The sequence below is a fragment of the Pectinophora gossypiella genome, chromosome 21 (assembly GCF_024362695.1).
Source record: "Pectinophora gossypiella chromosome 21, ilPecGoss1.1, whole genome shotgun sequence".
Taxonomy (NCBI): domain Eukaryota; kingdom Metazoa; phylum Arthropoda; class Insecta; order Lepidoptera; family Gelechiidae; genus Pectinophora; species Pectinophora gossypiella.
In genome coordinates this window covers 11,925,818-11,940,902 of record NC_065424.1, presented here as the reverse complement: position 1 = coordinate 11,940,902, position 15,085 = coordinate 11,925,818, and the positions used below count along the sequence as shown (strand labels likewise).

The 15,085-nt window shown below is 41.9% G+C and overlaps 1 protein-coding gene across 1 annotated transcript in view; it reads left to right on the top strand.

The window, feature by feature from the left end:
* Nucleotides 1-15,085, top strand: part of LOC126376468 (5-oxoprolinase) — a 31,666-nt gene that overhangs the window by 14,347 nt on the left and 2,234 nt on the right. Inside the window, exons 14-28 of the mRNA XM_050023851.1 lie at nt 460-601; nt 1,421-1,553; nt 2,505-2,649; nt 3,136-3,283; nt 4,173-4,291; nt 5,287-5,462; nt 6,070-6,167; nt 6,405-6,515; nt 7,397-7,530; nt 8,755-8,866; nt 9,456-9,587; nt 10,006-10,098; nt 11,825-11,960; nt 13,470-13,577; nt 14,573-14,670. Of these exons, the coding sequence (XP_049879808.1) occupies nt 460-601; nt 1,421-1,553; nt 2,505-2,649; nt 3,136-3,283; nt 4,173-4,291; nt 5,287-5,462; nt 6,070-6,167; nt 6,405-6,515; nt 7,397-7,530; nt 8,755-8,866; nt 9,456-9,587; nt 10,006-10,098; nt 11,825-11,960; nt 13,470-13,577; nt 14,573-14,670 (1,885 nt within the window). The remainder of the gene's footprint in view (nt 1-459; nt 602-1,420; nt 1,554-2,504; nt 2,650-3,135; nt 3,284-4,172; nt 4,292-5,286; nt 5,463-6,069; nt 6,168-6,404; nt 6,516-7,396; nt 7,531-8,754; nt 8,867-9,455; nt 9,588-10,005; nt 10,099-11,824; nt 11,961-13,469; nt 13,578-14,572; nt 14,671-15,085) is intronic.

Sequence of the window (15,085 nt, the reverse complement as noted above, 5' to 3'; positions counted from 1 at the left end):
ATTAATGAAATGATGAAAGGTGATGATGATGAAACCTAAGCCCTCTCCCTCGGAGTAGACTCCTACTCCGAACCCCAAACGAATTAACTCAAAAGTACGCATAAACTTTTGAGTTATGAAGCGGCTTGTTGGCACGAAGCGAACATAGGTAGATACACTTTGTTTATTGAATATTCCGATATAATAATAATGTCGCGAATGTTTTCCGACTAACTTAATGCGATCATTAACGAGATAGATCACAAAACACGACTTCGTATTAATTATTTAGATTATTCAATGAAGAAAGCAACTGTCCCGTTCCCGTTCCCGCCAAAAAGCCTATTTCCATACAAACTCCAAAGAAAACTTTCGTTTTGATGTTTCGTAAAAAGTATCTCATTTGACTAGCTTATACTTTTTTATATTCAGCCTATTTTTTTTACCTTTTTGAGAATGTATTATGCTTTTTGTTTACAGGTATAAGAACGAGTTTGGCTTCACATTGGCAGATAGAGAAGTGATAGTGGATGACATCCGGGTGAGGGGTGTGGGTATGAGTCAGATTGCGGATGAGGTGGCGCCACCTAGCGGGGAGGGGACCACGCCTGTTGTTGAGAAGGTAGGATAAGCTGCAAAAGTCCAATCAGTTTCTTGCAAAGTAATAAATTATCTGGTTGCACTCACAGAGCCATGACATCCATGAGCTACGTCAGGGGCCTTTGGCGGCTCAATAGTAACCCTGACACCAGGGTTGATGAGGTTGGTACTCCACCTCACAACCCACAAGATAGAAGAAGAAGACTGGTTGCACTTACAACCTCCTGGTTACATGTCGTTTCTGGAATAGACCAAAAACACCTCATCGTCACTTTTTTAAGAGCCACGCTTTTGTCGGTGTAGCATTCCCCATTCTTGTCTATCAAAGGCCAATTTCTTCACTTCCTTCTCCTTGATCTGTTCCATGTAATAATGGCCTGAATCATCTTCTTCAGCTTCTCAATAAATGTTTCTTGTTTCTTGTTACGGTGTACCCTTACGTACTTGTACGGGATGTAAGTGACATCGTAACGAATACTGAGGGGGGTGATTCAGACCACGATTCTGAGTTGATATCAAGTAGAATTTCCTAAACCAATAATTGTTCCAATTGTTATCAACTCAGAATCATGATCAGAATCATCCCTTAAGTTTCCGTTACGATGTCGCTAACACACCGAAGATATATAGACATTGATGGAAGAAAGTCTTGGCTGAAAGGAGAACAGTATACCATCACGCCTAACGCCCTTCAGGGATGGCAGTGTTTAGTATACACATTACACACCCACTCTTCCCCAGCCATGTTTAAGTCCCGTGCAATAGGGGGAGAGCCTAATGCCATACCAGGCACAAACCCTGGAAACCAGGTGATATCAATAACAATGTATTGTATCCACAGACAGTGAAGGTGTACTTCGAAGGCGGCTACCAGGACACCAACATCTACCTGCTGGAGAAGCTGAAACCTGATCAGTTGGTGATGGGGCCAGCCATCATTATGGACAACCTGTCCACCATACTTGTGGAGCCAGGTGATTTGTACTTTTATACACTCACTCACAAGGACCGGGATAATGCTATCCCTAGCATCATCTATTATCTCCCGATGATGATACACTTCAGTCATTGTGGTCCTGTAGTACCCTCCCCCCTTCCTCCTCTGTCCTCCCTGTGATACTGGAGTCCCTGTGGTACAGAAGTCCCTGTGGTAGTATTCCCTGTGGTAGTATTCCCTGTGGTACAGAAGCCCCTATGGTACAGGATTCCCTGTGGTACTGAAGTCCCTGTGGTACAGGAGTCCCTGTGGTACAGGAGTCCCTGTGGTACAGAAGCCCCTGTGGTACAGAAGCCCCTGTGGTAAAGGATTCCCTGTGGTACAAAAGCCCCTGTGGTACAGGAGTCCCTGTGGTACAGAAGCCCCTGTGGTACAGAAGCCCCTGTGGTACAGGATTCCCTGTGGTACAGAAGCCCCTGTGTTACAGGAGTCACTGCGGTCCTGTGGTACACCGGCTTGCTTCTCAAACGGCGAGGGCCGGTTCGAACCCCGGTACCGGACTTGCACTAATGAGGCACGGCAACCTTGCCGCCCACGGCGCGAATTATGTACGACGTCTATCTACGTAGATAGCATCCGCTGTGTTTATTGGTCGACCCCGTCGATGTAATACGCTAGTTTCCAACCAGTCAAATCAGTTACTTTTTACTAAACGTCAAAACACGAAATTACAATGGAATTTGAATGAAAAAGCACACTGTGACGTCATAGAAAAACGTGATAAAATGTCGGACTTATTATTACGTTTTTCTTTATTATAATTCATAAATAAGTTAAATAGAAAAAAGAAAATGTTTTTGTCAGTTTTACATCTGTCTTTATTTAGTAATCAGAATTTTATAATTTATCTTTTACCTAGTACACGACCCAATTCTTATTTGGGAGATAGGCATGATTACGTATTTACCTAAAAAAATCATTTTCCCAGAGTGTCGCGCGCACATAACACGGCACGGCAACATCAAGCTGACAGTTCCATCGTCGCGTGCGCAGGCCGTGAGCACGCAGCTGGACTCCATACAGCTGAGCATCTTCTCACACCGGTTCATGTCCATAGCCGAGCAGATGGGCAGGTCAGTTGACATTTTATAGTGGGTTCACAATCTGGGGGTCTCGGGTTTGAATCCTGATGATATCACTAAAAACAAGTTGCAGACTGATCACATGATTGTCCGAAAGTAAGATGATCCTTGCTTCGGATGGCACGTTAAGCAGTCGGTCGTGGTTACATGAGTAATGTCAGGGGCCTTTGGATCAATAGTAACCCTGACACCAAGGTTGATGGGGTTGGTAATCCACCTCACAACCCACACGACAGAAGAGAACTGAGTGAGTGAATGAGTGGTATAGAATTGAAAATAATTAAGAAAAAAAACATGAATTTTGCGACGGAGAATTCCACTTGATATTAACTCAGAATCATGGTCTGAATCATCCCCCTCAGTATTCGTTACGATTTCGCTAACACCCTGTGTAAAATGTAAAACTTGACATAAAACAAAAGAGGTGTTGGTGGGACATTTTGTTATTATTGTTGTCATCAAGCCTATCATCTACAGGGTGCTCCAGCGCACGTCAATATCGGTGAACATAAAGGAGCGTTTAGACTTCTCGTGCGCGTTGTTCGGCCCCGACGGCGGGCTGGTGTCCAACGCGCCCCACATCCCCGTGCACCTGGGCGCCATGCAGGAGACAGTCCAATACCAGGTCAGTAGCTCATGGCATCTCCCTGGCGTTCTCCCGATTTTACCCGACTGCGGCGAAGCAAAAAGGAGAGTTATGTGTTTGACCGCTATTTTTGTGTATGTGTGCTCCCTCTCACTTTGTCCGGCCAAGTAGTTAATGCTTGAAAGTGAAAACATTATGTATGTACGTAAAAATGTATAGATACATTAAGGAAGAAGGAGAGATCTCTCCTTCCGAGAAACTGTGAAAGGCATACTTACAATACAAGGAATAAAAATAAAATTGTTGTTCAAAATTCTAGATTAAGTAAATTAAATTCATCTTTTTTGGGGTTTCAAAATTCAAAGTCAAAAAAAATTCAAAAATTATTAATTTACCAAATATCAATACAATGCTCGTGTTTGGGACAATTTTTAAGCAAATATTTACTTGTGTTAGTTGCCCCGCTCTTCTATGTGATACATTGGTATTGGTAATAAAATTGGGTTATGTATACGTTTTTACAATAAAATACCAGCGTGAAGCTTACTTTATGTAAAAAAGCTTATTATAAAATTAATGATTACCTAAATGATAAAAATGACTGGTATTGAATGTGTTCCTCTAGTTATTAAATAACTTGTAATGTATATCCTCATTGGTTTTTAAAAGATGTGTTGCTGTTGCAGTTTCTTGTCATTTCTTCTCCTCAGCCATAACACCTTGCGAAATGACGTAAATTCAAAAATGTTACATTGACCTTCAAAAAGTTTATCCATGATAATTACGTTGAATAAATGATTCTGATTCTGATTCAGTGTTAAGTAAGTATTTCTTATGTGTTTCATAAGAAATAAAGATTCTATAAACCTAAGATGTAAATAATGCGTTCTCAAAACAGGGTTATAACGGATTATTTGCTTGTCTGTAGATTAAAGTTCGAGGGGATAGCTTAAAGCCGGGCGACGTATTGCTATCCAACCACCCAAAGGCCGGAGGTTCTCACCTGCCAGATCTGACTGTCATCACCCCTGTCTTCCATACGGATAAGTGAGTTTTATCAACACCTTTTTAAATACAAGCATAGAATAAGGAACAATACTTCATATAGAACGGCAACTCTCCGCTCCCCACCAACACCCTCCAGTGGTCCAGTGGTTTTAGCCCTGGACTCACGATCTTTGTGATCCCTAGTTTGGTCAGGACATTACAGGCTGATCACCTGATTGTCCAAAAATAAGATGACCCGTGCTTCGGAAGGCGCGTTAAGTTGTTAGTCCCGGTTGCTACAGATGTAAGAACGTATTCGTTACATGAGTCGTGTCAGGGGCCTTTGGCGGCTCAATAATAACCCTGACACCAGGGTTGATGAGATTGGTAATCCATCTCACAACCAACACGATAGAAGAAGACCAGCGGCTGAGCTAGGTTTACTTACCCGCTCGGTCTTACTTTAGTCTTCAATCGTATGGCGTCAGACGTCACACACACAGATGCGCGTGTACGATAACGTCAATGTGTAGTGTCTGTGTAAAACGAGGTTGTTTGTATGAAGTGTCCGGGGTGTGCCAGAAGTCAAAGAACCGGACAAAAAAAAGTATTCCGTTAGACCATAACCTTTAATATTTGTTTGTTTCCAGGGGGGTTAAAATGGCCACATCAAAGCAATTCATCTGAGAAAGCAATATTGCTATTTGACATTTGTTTGCATTGCGCACTTACTTTTATATGCGCAAATGTCAAATTGCAACATTGCTTTCTTAGATGAATTGCTTCGATGTGGCCAATTTAACCCCCCCAAGGTCTTAAGCATAATTTCTCCTTGCAGAATAAGATGATAAATTACCAGAACAAGTACTAAAAAACGCTAAATGTACCAATTGATACAAGAAAAACGTCAACCAAATGAAACACTGAGAAGAAAACCGACCGCCATAGCGATATTGCATATTGTTTGTGTGAAACGAGGTCTTGTATGAAGTGTCCGGGGCAACAGTGCAACAGGTTCTTTCATGTAATAACTAACCTTTCAATTGACCATCCAGGACAGTAAAGAAGCCGATATTCTTCGTTGCCTCCCGGGGCCACCACGCGGACATCGGTGGGCTGACCCCAGGGTCCATGCCGCCCCACTCCACCAGCTTACAGCAGGAGGGCGCCGCCTTCAAGTCCCTGCTGCTCGTCGATGGAGGGGTCTTCAACGAGGAGGAACTCGTCAAAGGTACGTTGGATTTGCACATAACATAAGCTCCATCATAATTAAAGCACATAATAACAGGTTCTTACCGCGTTTAAATGGGGATATGAGACTCCCGATTGTAACATTCCGGCCCGTACCGGTTGTTTATACATTGTTGTCATTATGATAATAACCGCGTAAACTTAAAACAATGCATAAGCTCCATCGCAAGATGAACCAAGTACCCACTCGCCGAGCTTTCTGTTAGACCAACGTCATAGTTGGTGAGCCGTATCGCCGTCTAGAATGGTCGAACCAACTGTGTTAATGAAAACTGCACTTAAGATGAACCAATAACTCGTCGGTGAAGTCCGGTATTGGGATTCGAACCGGGTATCCATAGATCAGTTAGTACATGCACGTTGGTGTTCAATGTTGCCTTAGCCGAAATCTGCTGCACCACATCATCATCATAATCTGGTAGTTACTTCAGAAATCACAATCATTTATTCAACGTAATTATCATGGATAAACTTGTTGAAGTTCAATGTAATATTTTTGAATTTACGTCATTTCGCAAGGTGTTATGGCTGAGGAGAAGAAATAACACGAAACTGCAACAGCAACACATCTTTGACATTTGTTCCAGGTTTAATGAAACCAGGAGAATACCCAGGATGTTCTGGCACCAGGAACCTGGCGGACAACCTGTCTGACCTGAAGGCTCAAGTGGCTGCCAATCAAAGGGTAAAGCTATTGTTTTCTTTTTTTAAATTTTTTAGCGCCTATTTCCCACCAGGATAAGCAGAGACTATAGAATTCCATTTGCTTCGATCCTGACACACTTCTCTTGCCCTTATAATGCATTATAATTGCTCTTATAATGTAAGTTATAAAACATCGTTCAATAAAGCGTTTTTGTATTGTATTGTAATTTTTATTCTATGACTGTATTGTATTGAAGAGTAATGGATGGTACTGCAGGGTATCCAGCTGGTTGGGGAGCTGATAGAGCATTATGGCCTGGAAGTGGTGCAGGCGTACATGGCTCACATACAGAAGAATGCGGAAATTGCTGTCAGGGATATGTTGAAGGTAATTTGTTTATATCTGGGAGGTTAAAAAGGGCCACATCGAAGCAATTCATCTAAAAGAACAAACTTGCAATTTGACATTTGCGCATATAAAAGTAAGTGCGCAATGCAAACAAACGTCAAATAGCGATATTTGAATTTACAAAGAGAAAAATAAATCGACAAAAAAAGCTGACTCGGACGGGACTTGAACCCGCAGCTCTTGTCAAGCCGGGACGAGCGTATAAAATTAACAATAATGCAACGACCTCTGTGGTTGAGCGGTGGGCTCATGATCCGGAGGTCCCGAGTTCGAATCCTGGTGAGGACACATCACAAAAATCACTTAGTAATCCCTAGTTTGGTCAGGACATTACAGGCTGATCACCCTATTGTCTGAATGTGAGAGACAAAGCATGGCATCACAGCACAAGCTGAGCGATTTCCTTTTGTCCGTATTAGTAGTATTCATAATTAACTAGTTCTTATAGAAAAATGTAAACTGTTTCTGGCAATAATTTTTCTTTTCTTATTCTTAATTTTGAGGAGCTCGGTGGCGCAGCGGTTAACGCGTTCGGTCTGCGATTGTTGAAGTTAAGCAACTTTCGCAAAGGCCGGTCATAGGATGGGTGATCACAATAAAAAGAAAGAAAGTTTTCATCTCGAGCTCCTCCGTGCTTCGGAAGGCACGTTAAGCCGTTGGTCCCGGCTGCATTAGTCGTTAATAACCACCAATCCGCACTGGGCCCGCGTGGTGGTTTAAGGCCCGATCTCCCTATCCATCCATAGAGAAGGCCCGTGCCCCAGCAGTGGGGACGTTAATGGGCTGGTGATGTGTGTGATGCTTAATTTAATGTAATTTCTTTCTTCGAACATTGTTTTTAAGCTCCAACTTTTGTCCAGGAAATAGCAAACAAAGCGCTGGCCACGACGGGGTCGACAGTGCTGACAGCCACGGAGTACCTGGACAACGGGACTCCGATAGTACTCACCGTCACCCTGAACAAGGAGGACGGGAGCGCCTTGTGTGATTTTACGTGAGTTTATATACACGGTGTTAGTGACGTATCGAATACTGAGGGGATGATTCGAACCATGATTCTGAGTTGATATCAAGTTAAATTTCATGTCGGAAAGTTCATCTTCTTCTTCTTCTATCGTGTGGGTTGTGAGGTGGAGTACCAACCTCATCAACCGTGGTGTCAGGGTTACTATTGAGCCGCCAAAGGCCCCTGACATGGCTCATGTAACGTTCATGGAAAGTTCATGAAAATTTTTGTGTTTTAAATTATTTTCAGTTCTCTATACTTTTGCGAATACTGAGCTGAATCATCCCCCTCAGTGTTCGTTACGATGTCCCCCCGGACAATTCATACAAAGGACCTCTTTTTTTAACAGCCTCCGTGGTCTAGTGGTAAGAGCGTTAGGCTCACGATCTGGAGGTCCGGGTTCGATTCCCGATGGGGACATTGTCGAAATCACTTTGTGAGACTGTCCTTTGTTTGGTAAGGACTTTTCCGGCTTGAATCACCTGATTGTCCGACAAAGTAAGTTGATTCCGTGCTTCGGAGGGCACGTTAAGCCGTTGGTCCCGGCTATTAGCCGTAAAAAACACCTCCACCAACCCGCAGTGGAGCAGCGTGGTGGAGTATGCTCCATACCCTCTCCGGTTGATTGAGAGGAGGCCTGTGCCCAGCAGTGGGACGTATATAGGCTGTTTATGTTATGTATGTATGACCTCTTTTTTACACAGACACTACACTTTGACATTATCGTACACGCGCATCTGTGTGAGTCACGTCTGACGCCATACGATTCAAGTCTAAACTATGTCCGGGGGCTGGATTTAACAAATTTCAAATAGTAATGTCGCTTTTTAGATTAATTGTTTCAATGTGGCCTTTTTAGCCCCACTGGTTTTTAATGTATATGAGAGCCGTGGTAGCTCAGTTGGTAGAACGTTTGCCTCTCACTTTGAGGTCGCAGGTTCGTATCCAGCACATGCCTACACCAATGATTGTCACGTGTTCAGCGGTGAATGGAAACATCGTGAGGAAACCCACCGAGAAATGCATTTTCAGAGGTACGTGGCCTAACCTGTATTGAGCTGGGTTTCCCTTCGCGGGTTGGAAGGTCAGACAGGCAGTTTGCTTCTGTAAAAAACCTATCAAATCTTCAGGTTAGGTAAGCGGACCCTGTGAAAAATGGGATAATGCTAGGGAGATGATGGTTTCTAATGTTGTTGTGACTGACCCCGTCAGCGGCACGGGCGTGGAGGTGTGGGGCAACCTGAACGCGCCGCGGGCCATCACGCTGTCCGCCCTCATCTATTGCCTGCGGTGCATGGTGGGCCACGACGTGCCGCTCAACCAGGTACGAACACACACACACACTCACACGCACACACGCACGCACACACATACAAGCATTTATAGATTTGATATTTTATTTTTAAGAAATGTTTTATGATTTAGTCTATGTTTAATTCAAGTTAACTATTTTCAATTTTTTTTTTCTATTTTGTTATTTTGACCATGACTTTCTGGAGGTGCAGGCCTGGAGTCCTAAAACACAGGGTATCCTAGTTTAGGCTCCAGCCTCTACAAATGTTGTATTTTTGTATGTATTTATGTATCCATGTGTTTTTGTAGAGGAAATAAAGATTTACTTACTTACTTACGCGTGGTAGAGTACAAACTCTGCACATATGGCCTTCTGACCGTCAATAATTTTAAATTTCGAAATTCTCATTCCATTCCGCATTTCACTCGACCTTCATAAGAACAACATAAATATATTTTACTGTTTAGCTCTGGCCGTGCCCTCTAATTTTGGATTTGATCTTATATCTAAGCATCGTTACAATTTGACACGTACCAATATGTTTTCCTGTATTTTTTTTTGCTAAAAGTTTGAATGTATGTTTTGAGTCAATATTTTTTTTTATTTTGTTTGTGTACAGGGTTGTCTAGAGCCGGTTTCTGTGATCGTCCCAGTGGGGAGTATACTGGACCCGAGCGAGGGGGCAGCGGTGGTGGGGGGCAACGTGCTGACGTCACAGCGGGTCGTGGACACGGTGCTCAAAGCTTTTCAGGTAAACCTTATCTCCTTTTTATTTTATTATTTATTTATTAGGCACATCAACAGTACAAACACACAACAATTAATAAAACGTTCTTAAGGCTAGTACTAGTGTTTGCACCAATTACAGACGTGCACAACTTATGTAATTAACATGTATGTAGAATTGTTTAAAAAAAATACTAATAAAAAATTAACGGAATAACAAAAGGTATGAAAAGTTACAGCCAGGCAACACTACAACAACAAAAAAAAGAAGAATAGGTACAAGAAAAAAACTTTTTTTTCTATTAAACCAGTTAAACTAACGGTCATGACTAGATGATTGCACAATAAGTTTCTTGTATCTATCTCCTGTGCTACTACGCTATGTAACAAACCAACCAAAGACAAACGATTAGTAGTTTTTACCGTTATTTGTAATGTTACAGGTGTGCGCAGCGTCCCAGGGCTGCATGAACAACCTGACACTGGGCGAAGCGGACTGGGGCTACTACGAGACGGTCGCCGGCGGCAGCGGCGCGGTATGTACGCCATTTTTTTTTTTTTTTTTTTTCCCCGAAGGTTAAGGCAAAGGGAACTATGCCCATACAGCCGAGTCTTACATATTTTTTTTTCTTGATGATTGATGAAATGATGAAAGGTGATGATGATGAAACCTAAGCCCCCACCCTCGGAGTAGACTCCTACTCCGAACCCCGAACGAATTAACTCAAAACTTCGAATTGTTCAAAACTAGTCCTTACTACCGAGCTATAAACATATACAATGCATTGCCAAAGCACTTAAGAAACAATATAGAATCACAAACATTTAACAAACACCTAAAAGCCTATTTGTGTGTAAAAGGGTACTATACGATAAATGAATTTATAAATGATAAAAAATTATAACATGCATGAAATATAATATAACAGAATGACAATTTTAAGAATAAAATGACGAAAACGAGACAATAACAAATAAAATAATAAAAATAAAATATGATCCCACTAATAATATACCATAATATTACAGCATGATCAAATAAAATTATTCTTATAATAAATCACAAATATGATAAATATAGCATGATCCAATACCACTAATTGATATCTATATTTAATGTTTTTATTTATTATGACCATCACGCAGTCCGCTCAAATTTTGCAACACCCTTCCAGGGTCATGTACTTACCTCATTAATCATTATAACATCTTGTATAATTATGTACATGAAGCAATAAATAAAAATAAACAAATAAACAAAAGTCCGCATAAACTTTCGAGTTATGAAGCGGCTTCTTGGCACGAAGCGAAAATAGGCAGATACACTTTGTTTATTGAATACTCCGATATAATAACACTCGCGAATGTCTTCCGACTAACTTAATGCGATCATTAACCACAAAACACCACTTCGTATTAATTATTTAGATTATTCAATGAAGAAAGCAACTGTCCCGATCCCATTTCCCGCCAAAAAGCCGGTATGTACGCCATACATTCATCAGTGTTGCCAACTCCAATAAATAAAAACTCACTAAACTAAAGAGGGATTTTCCAATCGGCGTTCCCCAAAAACACGATAGATGGCGTTGTTAAGTTTTTTCTTCGTTTAAACTTCTAATTTCATGGATATTTTATCTTTATTTTTGGTTATAAATGATGACCCTTTTTATTACAGCAAGATACAATTATAACTTGCACCCATTATTATTCTGATCAAAATAAAAAGAAGCAATATAGGTAGCAATATCATTCTATACATAATGTGTGTAATATCAAGCAAAAATTTGTTTTATTTTCGTAAAACTTCAGTTTATATTTTTTTAATAAATAAAATGAAAATACGTGCTTCGGAAGGCACGTTAAGCCGTTGGTCCTTAGTAAGTTGTGTATGGTTACGATATGGATGTTGCCGACCAAGTAGTTAATGCCATCTGCGGCAAATCTACAATAAGTCACGTCAAAAAAAGATGGATGTTACCAGGGCACACACACAGGGTCACTTTGTGAGACTGTCCTTTGTTTGGTAAGGACTTTTCAGGCTTGAATCACTTGATTGTCCCAAAAAGTAAGATGATTCCGTGCTTCGGAGGGCACGTTAAGCCGTTGGTCCCCGGTTTTTAGCCGAAAAAAACAGCTCCACCAACCCGCAGTGGAGCAGCGTGGTGGAGTATGCTCCATACCTCCTCCGGTTGATTGAGGGGAGGCCTGTGCCCAGCAGTGGGACGTGTGTAGGTTGTTTATGTTATGTTATGTTCCCAGGGCCCGGGCTGGCACGGCGCAGGCGGCGTCCACACCCACATGACCAACACGCGCATCACCGACGTCGAGATCGTGGAGCGCCGGTACCCCATGCTGGTCGCACGCTTCGCACTCAGAGAAGGCTCACAGGGGAACGGTATGTATTTACACGTTCTAATAAGGAACGGTTATTATTGCGTATGGCAGACAAAAATAAAATATCCTGCGTGGATCATATATCCAGCTTGAGCTCCCCTAACCAAGTCTCTGCCGCATCGGTCACACAATGCAGCCCAGCTATGCCCCTGGCCCAATGGTCAAGAACTACCTCCTCGCGGTCCACCCTGGGCAACGGCTTAGCCCGCTAAATGTTCTCGACTGAAATGGTTCCTTGCGAATCTCCCGGTGCTATATCCTGCAATTACAACATGGATAAGGAACGGTATATACAGGTATCAAATTCCACTTGATATTAACTCAGAATAATGGTCTGAATCATCCCTCTCAATATGCGTTACGATGTAACTAACACCCCGTGCAAATACATACAGATAGTCTTACAAGTAGGTATGGTCTAGGAATTCTTACTCTCCCATGCCTTTATATTCTTGTAACTTTAACGGCTTTAGTAAAAAATAGAAAGCACGCTTGAAAACCCGGAGGAAAGACCTTCCATACATATTTAATTCACGTTTAACTATAGTTAAGCATTGTCCTCAGTATCAAGCAGTAAAGCTATACAATAAACTTCCTATATATCTAAAAAGCATAACTGATCTTAGAAAATTTAAAGTAGATCTTAAGTCATATCTTTTGAAGAAGTGTACTACACAGTAGATGAATTTTATAATGACAATGAAAATTGATTATGAAATTAACATGACATTATTGTATATTGTATTATTTATTAAAAATTTTTATTGAACTTGACATCCTTAAATCTAAATACCTTTGAAATTTTGACATTATTGCTTAATTCAATTCAATTCATTGACATTGTTACTTTGTTTTTGCTATTTAAATTATTATAAATTGCTATAAATTTTATGTTATTAATTATTTTTGTAATGTAAAATTGTTATGTTCTTGTCATGAAATGTTTAAATATATGTTAATTATGGATAATGTATAATGTCGAACACAATGTAAAAATTGTTAACGATTACATAAATAAATAAATAAAAATATGGATGTTAGTGACATCGTAACGAAAACTGAGGGATGATGAATCTGAAGACCATTATTCTGAGTTAATATCAAGTGGAATTTTCCGTCGCATGTTTCGTCGAGGTATGGAGCATACTCCACCACGCTGCTCTACTGCGGGTTGGAGAAGGTATTTTTACAGCTACTCGTAATAGCCGGGACCAACGGTTTAACATGCCTTCCGAAGCACGAATCATGTTACTTTCGGACAATCAGGTGTGCAGCCTGTAATGTCCTAATCAAACTAGAGACCATAAAGTAATTTTTGTGAATGTCCCCACCGGGAATTGAACCCAGGACGTCCGGATCGTGAGCCCAACGCTCAACCACTGGACCACGGAGGTCGTAACTGCAAACTGTACCTACCATTTTTAAAGCGAATAAATGAATTATACGCTGTCCCTCTCGCACTTACGCGTTAAGAACGAGATTTTTGTAAGGAGTGTCCGGTGTGTTGCAGGCAAGTGGCGCGGCGGGCCCGGCGTCACCCGCGAGCTGGTGTTCCGCCGCAGCGTGCAGCTGTCCGTGCTCACCGAGCGGCGCGCCTTCCAGCCCTACGGCATGAACGGTACGGAACTTTTTTACACGCATGTACGCCCACTCGCACGTACGCATGCACGCATGCACGCACGCACGCCCGCAGACAAGTACGCACAATTTAGGTGGCGACAGCGCATAGGACGCACACATGCACGCACGCGTATACTCATCCGAATATTATATATTGTATGATATAGCGGGATAGTGCAACATAGGAATGTTTGTACGGCCACGAGTACTAATATGTATAAATTTTGAAACCATGTCACATTAACTTTTTTGACAAATTAAACCGTAAGTCTCATTAAATTTCAAATATGATAGTTGGAAACGGTTCTAAAGTGGGTACATGATATTGCTCATGACTGTACATATACATTACTAAAATATACTTAGATAAATAGAGTTTAAAATACAAAACGTTATACAGGGTGTTAGTGATACTGTAACGGAAACTTTGGAGGATAACTCATGATTCTGAGTTCAAGTGCAATTTTCTGTCGCAAAGTATGGAACTAAAAATAATTTTAAAAAACTATCGTTTTTTCGGACGGACCGACGGAAAATTCCACTTTTTTTTTAACGTTGGGAAATGCATTACGCATACCACGCCGCCGGGGGGGGCGACGTGGTTATGTGGGACTCCCCGGGTGTCGCCACCCGGTATACCCACTAAAACCCAACGGTGTTCCTCTTTGCCGCCGCGTGGCGGGGATACGGGAACGCAATTGCACACAACCGCGTCCCCGCCGGCGGATGCCCTTTGGGGCCCAGCGCCCATGGGAGCGCGTCAAGCGCCTCCCCCTCCGCCGAGGGCTGCCCGGAACACTTGGGGAGCCCTACAGCACGGGACCTATGTTGCGGGTGGCGGTCCCCCGACCACTGTCCACAGGTCCCCGTCAAGGCGGCACGGAAAATTCCACTTTATGTTAACTTAAAATCATGAGCTGATCCCCCCTCGGTATTGGGTACGGTCTCACTAACACCCTGTATATGTATGTAAATAAAAAAAACTTATTACAGGTGGCGAACCGGGAGCTCGAGGACTGAACCTGCTACAGAGAGCCGACGGCCGACTCATCAACGTCGGCGGGAAGGCGTCCATAGAAGCTTACCCTGGGGTAACTAACTATTATAGTCTTATACATTGTTTTAAGTTTACGCGGTTATTATCATAATTAAAACACATAATAACGGGTTCTTACCGCGTTCAAAGTAGGAATATGAGATTCCCGATATTTCGACACTGTTGCAAGTGCCATGATCACGGGATGATTGATGAGATTGGAGTGGAGTAGGTAGATCCATCCATAATCGTCCTTCATCCCGTGATCATGGCACTTGCTGTTGCAAGACATTTATCCTCCCGTCTCATATTCCTACTTTAAACGCGGTAAGAACCCGTTATTATGTGTTTTATTTATAGCAATAAAGTATATTTCAGTATATTTGTCTTTGTCGTGCGACAATTGTCGCCTGTAGTCACTTGTTTTTTTATCTCAGAAACTGTAAAAGATGAGAAAATTATACAATACA